Here is a 14,222-nt window from a genome sequence, read left to right as displayed (position 1 = left end):
TCTTTCTTCTCTTCCATCTTTCATCACTTTGCATTTTCATACCTAACCCTAACCCCAACCCTATTTGCTTTAATTCATCATTCTTGCATTCTATTTCATATTGAAATTAACAATGGACAATAAAGAAGATGTTTCCAAACAATTTTCTATAGAGAAAGTAGTTTTTAATTGTTCATTGTTTTTCGTAGTTTGGTTTTCCGAATTCATTCGGAACTGAGTATCCGAACAAACCCCATATGTTTGGAATTAAGTATCTGGACAAATATACTTGCTCGGCACTGAGTATCTATATGAAACAAGTAGAACCAATTTTCTTGTTTTTGACACCGAGTATCAGAACAAACTTCATATGTTTGGAATTAAGTATTTGGACAAATATATTTTGTTCGGCACTGAGTATTCATATGAAACAATTAGAACCGAATTTCTTGTGTTCAGCATTGAGTATCTGGAAATCGGTAGTCGCTGGTGGATGTAGAGTGGGAGGAGACCTTTGTCGCTTGGAATCCCTCTTTTTTTCAGATGAACCTCTTCGTTGCTTGAAATTCTTTTATGATTTTGTTTCTCTATTTATGGGTAATGGGGTGTACAAAGTAGATTTGTATAAGGTTTTAGGGGTTTTAGAGTTAGGATAGGTATTATTTAGGGTGTCGAAACAAATAAATAAAATTTCAAATTTGTTATTGGGGTGCTTAAAATAATGAGGTGTCCAACCTAATTCTTGGGATGCATTTAGAGCCTCTCGTCCTTTTGTTAAGAGTGATTCTATTTACACAGCATTAATACTCTCAGTACACACCATTACTTAGTACATACACAAAATAATTTTTAGGGTTTAAAAATATCTTAGTTTACACCTTAACTTTCCATTACTAACCCTATATTAACACAATACTAACTATGTGAATACACACCATTACACACTAAAAACTCTTCATCTTCACCACTACACACAACAAAAACCCCACAATCTTCAGAACAGATACCAACAGAGACCATCTTCATTGGTCTTGATCGCCATCGCCGGCGGAGGTTTCATTTGGCCTCCATCTTTGCCGGTGTTGATCTCCGTAGTTGGTGTTGAACTCTTGTTGTGTCTCGTCTCGTCGTCTCATCATAGATCATTGGCGGAGTGTTTCATTCGGACTCCACCTTCGCCGGTATTGATCTTCATTGTTGGTCTTGAATTCTCGTTTCCCATCTCTCGTTGTCGTTTCAAATTCATCAAATTAGTCATGTTCATAAATACAGAGTTGAACATTCAAAAATTTATATCTGAACAATGAATAAAAGTTTAATTTATTTTAACTGAACTAACTTAAAATATTTAATTTTTTATGTATGAACATTTAATATTTGGTTAATCTTAATAATTTGAACAAAATTGTTTTGTTCAAATATGAATAATCGAATATTGTGTAAAAGTTCAACTCTGGTTATCTGAACACGATGAATAAACTCATTTTCCTAACATACGAACAAGATAAATAAAAAATCGAAAATCTTAGTCATAAACTAACATTTTCAATGTTCAAATCAATGCTTTCAATGTTTATATCAGAACCAACTATCTCAGTGTCATCTATGATGTGCAAATCTTCAAAATTAATTGATTTCAATGTTCTTGAACCCTAATTCTTCAAAGGCAATAATGTTTTGAGTTTGAAAAATAAGTATAATGGAGAAAAGAATGAAGTGAACTAATTGATAATGAATGATATCATAAGTGTATGTTAATGGTGAAGATGATGAAGAAATACAGTGTTTATATGTTAAAACCCTAAACCCTATAGAAATGATGGTGTGTGAAAAGTATTTTGTGTTTTTAAATATAAAATTTTTGAATGGGTTGAATACACCTCATGTTATCCTTAATAGTTATTTCATTGGAGGATATTATTGGAATATAAATTTAATCTACTCACGGTCTGTATTGAAAGTATTAGTGGTGTGTAAATAGAACCACCCTTTTGTTAAACGAATGGAAGTTAGATGACATAAATACCCTTATATGTGTATTATGATTCCAAGCTACAGGTGTAATTTACATTTTGATTCAAAATTATTTTGAAACTTTAAAATTTCATAATTCTTTATATAAATGTCTAATTTTAATAAAATTGATATTTTTAGAATCTTTTCATTGAGACCTATCAAATAAGATCGATGTTGGATATGAAATTCAAAAAAAAATTAGAGTAAAATTTTACTGTCCAAACAAACCTTAACAGGGTAAAAATTTACTAATATTAGTAGTAAAATTTTGCGTACTAAATTTTAGCATTTAAATATTAAAATGTTTCATCATCACTAAACACCACACTTGCTACAACAATTATCGTTAGCAAAAGATTTACAGTTACTATTACCAGAAAAATTTATTAAATTATCAGATCTAAGATTTCCAATCTCAAATTTGTTCGAACAAGAGTAAAATTTTATTGTTCAAAAACCAGAGCATAGATTTGAGGTGACTGATCTCAAATTTGAGGTCGTCGGTCTTAGATCTAATATCTTTAATCTCAAATATGTTCGAACCAGAGTAAAATTTTACTATCTGAAAAGCAGAGCATCTTGAGAAGAAGAAGGAGAGAGCATAGATTTGAGGTGACTGATCTTAGATCCAAGGTTGTCAGTCTCCGATCTAAGATGGTGATGGCAAAAGGTTAAGATGGTGAAGGCAAACAATGAATATGGTGGTTGCCGGTGGTAGATCTAACATGGTGGCGTCAGTGACGAAGCATAGAGGCAATGAACGGCAACAACGGTGGTAGAGATGGAGGGAGAGTTCCATGGTGAGCGACGACGAGGGTGGAGACGGGGGAGACGGTGGAGAGAGAGCTCAACAATGGCTGTGAATAATGAGTTGTGGGCAAAAATGTACAAAAGATTTTCAATTTGTCCTTTCCACAATAAAAACATTAGATGAAGGATCTTAGACATTAAATTTTTTTGACTTGGACTTTTCACAAGATGTAATCCATTTGAGGAACTTTTAGCAAAAGATCCCAAAGGAATATTGATGGCCTGGAGTTGAGGATCAAGATTCTACTTTTCTGGGATTTGGTAACATGTTTTTGATTCTTGTCCATCCATGTAACATCTGAGGATTCAGTTTATATCTTATATGTAATCTCTGAGGATTTAGTTTATATCCTTTCCAAATTATGTGATTTCATGTTTTAATTAGGGTTTTTGGACAAATCACTGTCTAATGTGGTGTTTCTACTTTGCATAAGTTAACAAAGGAGGAAATAAATTTTCAAGTGCCTTTTCTTTCAAGGAAAATAATCCAAAAAGCTTTTATGGCTTCTGTCCAGTAGATCATTGTGGTGCTCGATCTGGCATAACATACGATGTCTCTTTATTTGGCTTTAGTTATGTGTTAAAACATTACTTTTCTTCAGACACTATTGCCAAAATATATTTTGCTAGACGAGGTAGCCATGCAAATCTTGTGCTGGGAGTTTAACACTCCAATGAGAGTTATTGATTGGCTCCAGGCTCTAAGACAATCATAACAAACACTTTATGTTGTTCACCAGTTCAACAATATCCATTGGGCAATCCAACCAGAGTATATCCTTAATCAAAGAGGCTGCTAGTAGTACAAGGATTAGTTGTGTCATTGAAAATCTAGTGGTAAACCAGTGTTATTAAAGGTGTGCCTAAGTGTGCGCCTAGGCCCAAGGTTTGTGCCTTGTAGTGTTCTAGGACAGGCGACTTCGATAAGTCGCGCTCAAGGCATGTGATTGGGCCAAGGCACAGTAAGGCCCAAGGCTTGCGTCTTGAGGGCCTTTTTTATTTTTATTTTTATTGTTGCTTTGATTGGTTTCGTTTGAAATTTGACCATTGATTTAATATGGTATAGCTATAGAAGATCCCCACTGTTAAGTACACATGCCAATACATTGGGCATTTAGCCCCAAATCAACGATAGAAGAAAAATTAGCCTCATTCCTAATCTCCAAAGAACACTTTGCTGCTGCCTGGCGTTGTTATCTAGTCCAGCAGCTCCAAGAATTCTTCTTCACATTTTTGCCTTCTTCTTACGTTTCTCTCTCATTCTCTTCTCTTCTTCTCTACACTACGTTGTTGTCTTCTCTACTTCTCTTCTCTATGTTGCTATCTTCTTCTTCACATGGCTGTGATGTCGCTGCATTCTTCTCCTGTTCTCTTCACATTGCTACCTCCTTCTCCTCCTTCTTAATCCATCTTCTTATGCTTATTTTCTGGTCTCCTCTTTCTAATCCTTCTTTGGACTGATTCCCCCCCTTCTTATTCTTCTTCTCCCCTTCGTTCTTTAATTATTAAATGACTAAACTGACTTTGAATGCTTAGAAAAAGTTATTGCTGAGATTTTATGTTTGTTCGAGTTCATTTGTTTGAGTTCATTTGTTGCTACCTCTTTAAAATGTAAACAACTTGAATCTTCTTCACACTTGTTGGTAATATTTATTTATTTATTATTTGGCAGTTAAGAAAAAAAACTTGTAATGCAAACGGTGTGATATTTAAAAAATCTCATTGCAGGAGTGCCTGAATGGTGAGTTTGTCAGGGTTGGTCCTAATCCAAAGTTCACTCCTGTGGCTGGATATCACTGGTAGATCCTTACTTCTTTTCATCAAACTTGGTTCAACAAGAATTGGTTGCTCTATTTTGATGTACTCAATTGTCATGCTTTATGAAGGAAGCTACAAAATTTTCCGACTTATCTTGCTCCATTATCCCATTTGAAGATACACATCCTTTCATTATCATTTACTACTTACCTATGTATGTGTTTGTTTTTGGTAGTGGGTTAGAATTAATGTTATTGAGAGTTGTGCTTATTCCTTCCGTTTCTGACTCTGCAGGTTTGATGGAGATGGGTGCGTGTTTTTCTGTTCCTTAGCTCACAACTTAAAAGTATATGTGGTTCATTTGAAGTTCTTTCAGAAGAAGGAGTTCAATGATGGCTTCAGTGTTTCTTTGTGGTGGATTATATGATATAAATATGTGGAAGTACTCAGTACTTTTAACTAACTAGCCAGACTTTGTTCTGATAAAAGTGAAGATTTAACTGCCAAGTCAAATAAAATATTTGATAGCTAAAGCTTCCAATTGTTTAAAATTAAATCAACCTTTTACTTTCATTAATTAAATTATTTCTTATCTCATAGGTTAGGCCTATCACACTGAGACTCGTTCGAGAGGGTCATCACCTCCCAAATTCTCTTAGGATAATTCTGCTTGTTTATTTCATTGATCTCAATCAAATAAAGATAAGATTACAAGCATCTCCAATCCTTATCTTAATAACACTTCGACTCAACTAGGACTGTAGCATAACAATTAAGTAGATAACAACCCAATCTGAAATAGCATGATAAAACAAGGGATAACTATCTAATCCAAATCTGAACAACTCCTAATAACATGCTGGGCCTAATCTGCTGGGCTGGACTTGGGCCTTCTTTGATAGGTCTGAAATATGGGTGGCAAATCCTGAGGCCTATAATTATCTCTATTGGTATTGTAACTGAAAGTGCATTCTTGCATAAAAGGTTATTACCAAGTCACGTTGTAACGCATGATGAACAAATTTGTCGTACTTGAAGTTTAAATATATTGTTGTGCTGATGTTATCTAAACTCCTATATATCTCTACCTGCATTGCAACTGCAAATTTGGTTTTTGCATGACATAATTGTAGTGATCAATAGTAAAGCTTCAGTTACTTGATTGGTTGCAAATATCTGGCAGGACTTGAAGATTTGGCTTGTATACTCTGATATCTTTTTTTCTACTACCCTTGATAATCTTCTTGTTCTATACAATATCTTATGACTTCAATGTATCTACCTTTATTTCTACAAATGGTTAATTGCTGATACAAATATGTAAGTATCTTCTTGCATGTCCAGCATAAAGTCCTTAACTTCTATGATGTTAAGCTATTTGGACAGAGTTAGGTCCCTTGTATTGCTTACTTAATCACTCAGTTCTCTGAGTAGTAACAATCAACCTCTGTTTTATGTTTTTCTTCCCTCTCTGAGGTGCTTTCCATGCCTGAACACATTATATCTGCTGCTTTTAGAGGCATTCAACAATTTGAATGGTTTCTTTAATTCTGCAGCATGATTCATGGTTTGCGCATCAAGGACGGAAAAGCAACATATGTCTCCCGTTATGTAAGGACGTCGCGTCTTAAACAAGAAGAGTTTTTTGGAGGATCCAAATTTATGAAGGTATACCGATGAACTATGTGACTTAAATGTTTTGAGCTTTCAATAAGTGGAAGTCTCTCTGTTCATATTTGTGCACTTTTTCCATCTACTATTACTTGTTTAGGAAGTTCTTTATGTTATTGCAAACTGCTTCAAAGGTAAGCACATTGTAGCAGAACACTAGAATCTGACTCAGAACATAATCAACACACTCATTTGTGTGTGATATAAATAGTGGACAATAGCTTCATTTTATCACTAAACGAGTCTTCAAGTAATGTTTACACGGCATGTTTTTGGTTTTAATGTATAGCAGTCACCTGTGTGACTAGATGATGGCACAATCCTTAACCGGTTGGAGGTGCATTATTTGCTTTGGAAGCCTAGGGTGAAGCATGTGGGTTCATTGCATGAACCGAATACTTTTTTGTCCAATAAATGTAATTGGTAGATTATTATTACTTATATTTTAGTTAGGAGATTGAAATAATTATTAGTTAGATTATTTTGATTATGTTCCTAATATTTTTAGGGTTTTAGTTTTCTATTTTGATTAGGCTTATGTTAGATAGCCTCCTTGATCTGACCTTCTTTGACCTTTGCATATTTGAAAATATTCTATTCTATATCATATATTTAAGCATAGGTTTGGGTTTGTGTATAGGCATAATATCTGTAGATTCTATATCGTTGTAATCACTATTTATGCCTCAATAGAGATGAATACAGAAATGTTATTCTCAAAATCTTACATGGTGTCAGAGAAGGTAATAGATCCTGTGTTTGAACTTCACTGCCTACCTGGTAATTAAAATACTTGCCCATGCTTGGCTCACTTATGGAGGAGAGTCTGGCCACAGGTGAGGGAATGTGTGTTGAGAATATAAATAATAAAGTTACCACTCTCTCTAATAACTTAAGCTTTTAGACGAGTTGGTGGTTAACAACTCAGAATTATTAGCCCATAAATAATAGCATTTTCATTGTGCTGGGGGTAATAATATCGTGATTGTTTAAAGTTGTGGCTTCTCAAGTGTTTCTTCTCTCTTTTCTACTATGTTCTACACCAATTTGGTATCAGAGCATACCTCGATCCCTCTTTGTTTTTCGCTTCCTTTTCTTTTATATTGCAATACATTGGTGTCTACCTGTCGGAGCCGTTGAACCTTAACCAGAGTCCTTTGCGAAGTAAGACAATGAATTCTTGTACATCGGGAACTATTTCCGTCTCCATCACAACTCCAACCACTTCGTCACCGTCATGAACCTAGTCCTCTCTGATTGCTATCGCAACACCTTCAACGAAGTAGGTCGCTGCTGGAGAAGAGGAATGACACCCTTCCTTGCTGCGACCCTCACATCATCCCTGCTTTGCTACATTGCTCATTTGGCCCAGGACCTTCATGTTGCCACTAGTATGTTTGCACAGTGCCTCACATTGTAGAAGATGATGCTTACTAGTGTGTTTAGATTGGATCAACAACCTGACTTGTATTGGATGGCCCATATTCATCTCACTTAACCTAAACCATTCCGGCCATCCCAACCAAGCTATATCAGTCCATGTACTTGCTGGAATATGTTCTACATCGCCTAGAATTGCTCCATCTGTACTAGTTATAAGGCTCTAGTTTCCCTCTCCTTAATACCTGGGTTTTAAGGAGAAGTGTGAGTTGAGCTTTTCAACTTAGTATCAGAGCTTGGTTGGGCCTGTGATTGGTATGCCGTTTGTCTGGCTACTGTATGTCGTGGTCCAAGAGGGTGTGTTGGAATGTATCCCATGTCGCCTGGAATTGCCCTATCTATACTAGTTATAAGACTCTAGTTTCCCTCTCCTTAATACTTGGGTTTTAAGGAGAAGTGTGGAATAAGTTTTTCAACTGGACTTGGCCCAAACTCACCTCCCTTAACCTCTAGCCTAGTTTACTTATGCCCTGGCATCTAGCATCCAACCAATAACCCAAGACTCCAAACTTAATCCAACTAATTCCATGATCATGAATAGTGTTTGACCCATGAGCAGTACCTGACCCGCTCACCTATGAATCGTTTGTCAGCCTGTGAACAGTCTGAGCTTTTCCCATTAACCATGTTGATCAATGTTAGAGTTAAATTCAAATTTTGATGTCATATATCAAGACCAGCAGGAGTTGAAGAAATCACAACAACAATTGAAGACAACACAAGAATAGATGACAAACATTTTTCAAGTGCAAGATACTTTTTGGGAAACCGCTGTTTTGGTAGACAAATAGAAAGAAAAAGCTACAATTAATTAGTGGATCTTTGGATGCTCCTCCGCCTCACACTTTTGGGTATGGCCACCAATGACTATTAGAGGATATCCTCAATTGACTAATGTAGATAGGGGTGCTAAGCATGAAGTTCCTGATTTGAGTGGAGGTTACGACCAAAAGGTATTATTTGATTGGGTACATAGTATGGATAGTTTCATTTGTTGGTGGTACCAATTGACAATAAGAGGAAACACTTATTATTGAAGTTAAATTGAAGGCACAACTAGAATTTGGTGGACTAAATATTAGGAGGAGCATCATGCCACTATCTTGACATGGGAGATTACTTTGAACCGTTGCTTCATTCCAACGAGCCACAAATAGTGAGCTCACTTGCAGTTTACTCAATCAGTAAAGGGAAGTTAGTCTGTGGAAGAGTTCACAATGTTTTTCTATAATTTGGCCACCAAATATGAGTTACTTTGGAATGAGGATGCAGTAATTTCTATGCATCACCAGGTATTAAATTTGCCAATTTCTAGTGCATAAGTGTTAGCACCTTGATATTTGGGAGCTGGCGGCCTGACACTTGGTGGCACCTTGCACCTATGTCAGGCCTAGACAGCGGGCATGAGGGAGGCATGCCAAAACAAGAAGGTGGCAATCAGTTGTGTCGTTCGGCAACAACATTCAACCCTTGGCCAAAGTATCGGCAACATGGCATGTACAAGGCATTAATATGACCTTAATGCTACGTTGTAGCATACTTGGGGTTTTAACACAATCAAATGGCTTGACTTGGCTAGACAGCAAGGTGTGGTGCACAACTTGGCTGGTTTGCAAGGCGGTTAGGCTTGACCAAGACCAACAGATGGCACTACAGGCTCTGTTTGGCTAGTGGCTTGAGAAATTTGGGCTCTGTTTGGTAGAGCTTTGGAACTTTAGTTTCACCCTTCGGTTTGCACGTGATGTTTGTTTACAATTTTCAAAAATTAATTCTACACTCACTTTTGAAAACTCTACACTCACTTTTGAAAACTCTGTCCAAGGTTGGAAAATTTGGGCTAACCGGTCATCCTTCCGGACATCCAGCCAGTCGTCCTCCTGGACATCTTGCCGGTTGACCGGAACAGTGCAATTTTTTTATTTTTACAATTGTCACTTGTTATTTTTTATGTTTTAAATTAAAAAAAATTCGGAATTTTTAAAATTTTTTTATGAGTTTTGAATAAAATTTTGAGTTGTATGTTTGGTTATGAGTTGTAAGTTTTTGTATCAAATATCATGTCACATCAAAAATTTCCTACTCAATTCAAAACTCTTTTCAAAACTCATTCACTAAACAAATTTTTCACACTCAAATCATAATTCCAAAACTCACAAACTCAAAATATTACTCCTATTCTCAAATCATATTTAGAAAACTCTACCAAGCGCTATCTTGAGTTGTCTAAGGCAAGACAAAGGCTTCCTAAAATATAGGGGTAGTTGTGGACGTTATGCACAGAACTAGACATGCTGGCAAGGAACAAGGAAGGTTGGAATAAAGGAATAGTTGGTGACAGTTATTTCTGTAGGCTTGTATCAAATCTTTGTTATCCCCTTGGCAGTTGGGGGTGTCAACTACCATGCCAGGTAGCATGTGTCCCTTATGTTTTGTATCCTGTTTGAATTTCAAATGTTCTGATTGTAGCCTATGTATAGGCATGGCCATGCAAACTCGAATTCATCAAGTGTTTGAGAGTTGGACATTTGGCTTTCCTTTGTAATTGTTGGTGCAATAATAAAGGTTGGGTTTTCCTGTAATTGCTGTGTTGCTTAGCTTGTATGCTTGATGAAATTTAATTTGTGTGTGTGAATTGCATACATTGGCTGAGACCAAGTGTTGGGACTTAGTGCCATTGCAGGAAAATTTTATAGTCGTAAAATTAGCCCTGTGACAATAAGCTACTAGTAGACTTGACCTTATGGAAAATGCAGTACTAGTAGCTCTTCAGATGGATTACCCTACTATGCCTTCTTCTCATTCTTCGTGTGGAGGTAATACTAAGCCCAAGTGGTTTAGTTGTCAAGGGTTTGGACATGATGCTTAGGATTGCTTCTCTTCTAAAATTAATTTGCCTATTAAATCAGTTGTTGTGGTTAAACATAAAGGCACTATTAGAATTGTCAAGAGTGTTCGTTTATGTTATTTTACATTGAGGGTATTCTTGTCATAGTAACATTAGTGTTCTTATATAAATATGTGCTAGGTAAGGGTTTTTCATTATGACCTAATAACCTATTCATCGTCTTCTGGTTTCTCTTCTTCTCGTCTCTCTTTTCTCTTTAACCCTAACCCTAGTTTGCAAAGTACAAGAAACTAGGGTTAGGGTTAGAAAGGAAAGAGAGAAGAGAAGAGGAGAATATGATGAATAGGTTATTGGGTTATAATGAAAACCCTCACCTAGTACATACTTACGTTAAAACACTAATGTCAATATGACAATAATAGCCTCAATATAGAATCATATAAAAGAACACCCCAAACAATTCTAATGTCCCTCAAGCTGGAGCATAGAGATTGAACATGCTCAACTTGATAGATAACCGCTAAAAAGATGGATGAGCTAAAGGCTTGGTGAGAATGTCACCCAATTGGCCGCCAGAGCGAACATAGGAGTTACCAATTGTTTTCGCAGTTACAAATTGCAAATAAAGTGATAATCAACATTGATATGTTTCGTATGCTGATGGAGCATAAGATTGTTGTCAATGAAAATGACAGCTTGATTATCACAACACATGAGCATCTATGAGGCACGGACATGGACACGGGACACGACGCGGGTACGAGGACACGCAAATTTTCAAAAAACGGAGGACACGACACGCTGGGGACACGTTCAATATATATAATTTTATTTTTTTATTATGTTTACAATTGAAAAAAAAAGTTCATTGAAAGGTAATTAAAAAAATAGAAGGAAAAAAAGAGAGGCTTAGATATAAATAAAAAAAAAAGATTTTTGCTATAAAAAAAAAGATATTTTTAATCAAATTTTTTGTTTTTTTTTAAACTCTCACAAGGGAATAAAATATATATATATATATATATATAAATACAAAACATAGGCACACTAAGAGATAGATCGAGAGAAGACCTACGAAAAAGCGAGAGAGAGAGAGAGAGAGAGAGCCAAAAGACACAGATAGAGAGACGACCTGCAAACTGAAGAAAGAAGAAGAAAAATGAAGCAAAGTAGAACGAAGCACATACCTTAATCTAGGCTTCAACTGGTTCAGGTTCTTCTCTATTCTTCTTTTCTCCTTTTTCAATTAAATTTTTTCTTGTCTCTTCTTTTTCAGTTTTTGTTTTTTGTAGTTTGGTAGCATTTAGAAGTTTCAGATATTACATTTTGTACCCCGGGGTGTCTGAAACGTGTCCGGCTGCAAAAAATTCATAAAAAAGGGGACACCTTAGGGAGAGTGTTAGACACGTGTCCACAGCGTGTCCAACGCGTGTCCGTGTCCGACACTAATACGTAGGCCTTGGGGAGGTGTCCGTGCTTCATAGACGAACATAGGAGTGGGAACATGAACACTAAAATCTTAGAGGAGGGAGAACCCACAACATTTTAGAAGTCATATAGGCCATAGCTTGGTACTTAGTCTTGGCACCAGGATGAGCCACAACATTTTGCTTCTTGCTACACCAAGTAACTAGATTATCTCACCAACAAAGGTAAAATGGCAAGAAGTAGAACGACGATTAATATGACTGTCAACCCAATTGGCGGCACTAAACCTAATGACAAACAAGGAAGAAGAAGGGCGATAGAGTAGACTGCGGCCTGAGGCACTCTTAATATAATGTAAATTACAACATACTGTGTTGAAGAGAGGATGGCAAGGGCATTCATAAATTGACTGACAACATAGGCGATATCAAGACGAGTGACAATGAGATAAATCAACTTTCCAACCAAACAACGATAATAGCCAACATTAGGAAAGGATTGTCCGTGCTCACCATCATGCTTAACAAAAAGAATACATAGGAGTATCAACCGGTTAGGCACCCAAGAGGTCATTATTAGAGAGAAGATCAAGAACATACTTCCTTTGGGAGAGAAAAAAACCCTGGGAAGAGTGAGCAACATCAATGCCAAGGAAATAACATAGGTTACTCAAGTCCTTAGTGGGACATTGCTGACTTAAATAGTGCTTGAAATAAGCAACCCCGGTGGAGTCATTGCCAGAGAGGATAATACCATCCTTATAAACAATCAAGACAATAGTCCTAGCAGAAGAGTGTCGAAGAAAAACTGAGTGATCATAAGTAGAACAATGAAAGCCATAGGCAAGCACAACACTAATGTGATCAAACCAAGCATGAGGAGATTGCTTTAGACAATACAGAGCCTTCCAAAATTGACAAACAAGGTGCTCATTACCAGAAACAACGCAGCTTGGTAGCTGATTCATATAGACCTCCTTCTGCAAATCCCCATAAAGAAAGGCTTTTTTTGATATCAAGTTGATATAGGGGCCAAGATTGACTAACAACAACAGAGAGAAGTATCCGAACAAAATTAAGGTGACGCTACAGAGTGAAAAGAATTCGAGGATTTGAAGATTGACATACAATTTTGTTGATCCTATTGACCTCGAGTTCGATGATGATCTCATTGATGATGTGATTGGCATTATTCGACCTTTATTGGCTTATAGTAAACATAAAATGGAACCTAAGAAACTACAATGAGGAAATAATTTTATACAGAGGTGAATTGTGGTGATCAGGGGTGCTCCTTAGCGAGTAATACAGGGAGTTGTACTAATGCTATTTTTGAAGAAATTGAGTTTGAAAATTGAGCCATATCCCAAGTCTTATCACATGGCATGGATTACCAATATGAAACTTAAAGTCAATAAATAGTGTATCGTGACATTTAATATTGGCAAGCTCAGAGAGATGGTAATGTGAAGTTCTGCCTATTTAGTTTTGCCATATTCGTTTATGCCACACATGGATTTTGGGCCTGGATGTTACACATGCCATACATGCCAATACTTATTATTTCATTGATGGCTTTATGAAATGCACCCATGCTTGTACCACTGACTCCAAAGTTGTTAAATTGAAGAAAAATTCTTTGTTAATAGGCCTTTTTTTAAATTTTTATTATTATTATTTTTTTTTTCTAGATGGGATTCTTGGATGTGTTCCTAACTTGCTCCAGTCAAGTTATTTTTAGTGGAAGAGAATTGATGGCACAACCCTTACTTGGCTGGAGGCCGAGTTTCCATTTTAGAAGCCGAGGGTATAGCTTGTGGGTACATCATGTGGACCAAAGATTTTTTGGTCTAATAAATGTAGTTGGTAGATTATTATTATTATTTTAGTTAGGATTTAAATAATTATTAGTTAGGTTATGTTGATTATGTATCCAAATATTATGAGGGTTTTAGTTTCCTATTTTGGTTTACAGTTATTAGCCTATAAATAATGTCTTTCATTATATTATTCAGATTTAAGTTTATAATATTGTGTTTAAGTTTGTGGCCTCTCAAGTGTTTCTTCTCTCCCCTACTACATTCTACACTACTAGATCAATGGTTGGGGGCTTGCAACATCCTTTTTTTTTTTTTTTTTTTTCCCTTATATTCGTTTTTTATTTTTATTTTTTTGCAGGGGTGTACGCAGGAGTCAAGCCTTAGTAAATAGTAAATAGAATCAAAGAAGTCAATCATAGTCTCATTTCTATCCTCTATAATTGATAATGTTGGCCA

At 36.1% G+C, this 14,222-nt stretch overlaps 1 protein-coding gene across 18 annotated transcripts in view; it reads left to right on the top strand.

Moving 5' to 3' along the window:
- CCD1 (carotenoid cleavage dioxygenase 1) overlaps positions 1 to 14,222 on the top strand; it is a 103,379-nt gene that overhangs the window by 9,663 nt on the left and 79,494 nt on the right. For 13 of the 18 annotated variants that reach the window (XR_014329647.1, XR_014329649.1, XR_014329654.1 and 10 more), the window contains exons 2-4: positions 4,534 to 4,604; positions 4,858 to 4,872; positions 6,120 to 6,231. Coding sequence is in view for 4 of the 18 variants with exons in the window: in XM_082869103.1 (XP_082725229.1) it covers positions 4,534 to 4,604; positions 4,858 to 4,872; positions 6,120 to 6,231 (198 nt within the window). In the remaining 14 variants the exon portion in view is untranslated. The remainder of the gene's footprint in view (positions 1 to 4,533; positions 4,605 to 4,857; positions 4,873 to 6,119; positions 6,232 to 14,222) is intronic. The other 5 variants (XR_014329648.1, XR_014329650.1, XR_014329658.1 and 2 more) reach the window with 1 other exon arrangement.

The sequence above is a fragment of the Camellia sinensis genome, chromosome 5 (genome assembly GCF_055761805.1).
Source record: "Camellia sinensis isolate YWXY chromosome 5, ASM5576180v1, whole genome shotgun sequence".
Taxonomy (NCBI): Eukaryota; Viridiplantae; Streptophyta; class Magnoliopsida; order Ericales; family Theaceae; genus Camellia; species Camellia sinensis.
The sequence above is the reverse complement of the archived record's forward strand: the minus strand, read 5'-3'. Positions and strand labels throughout refer to the sequence as shown.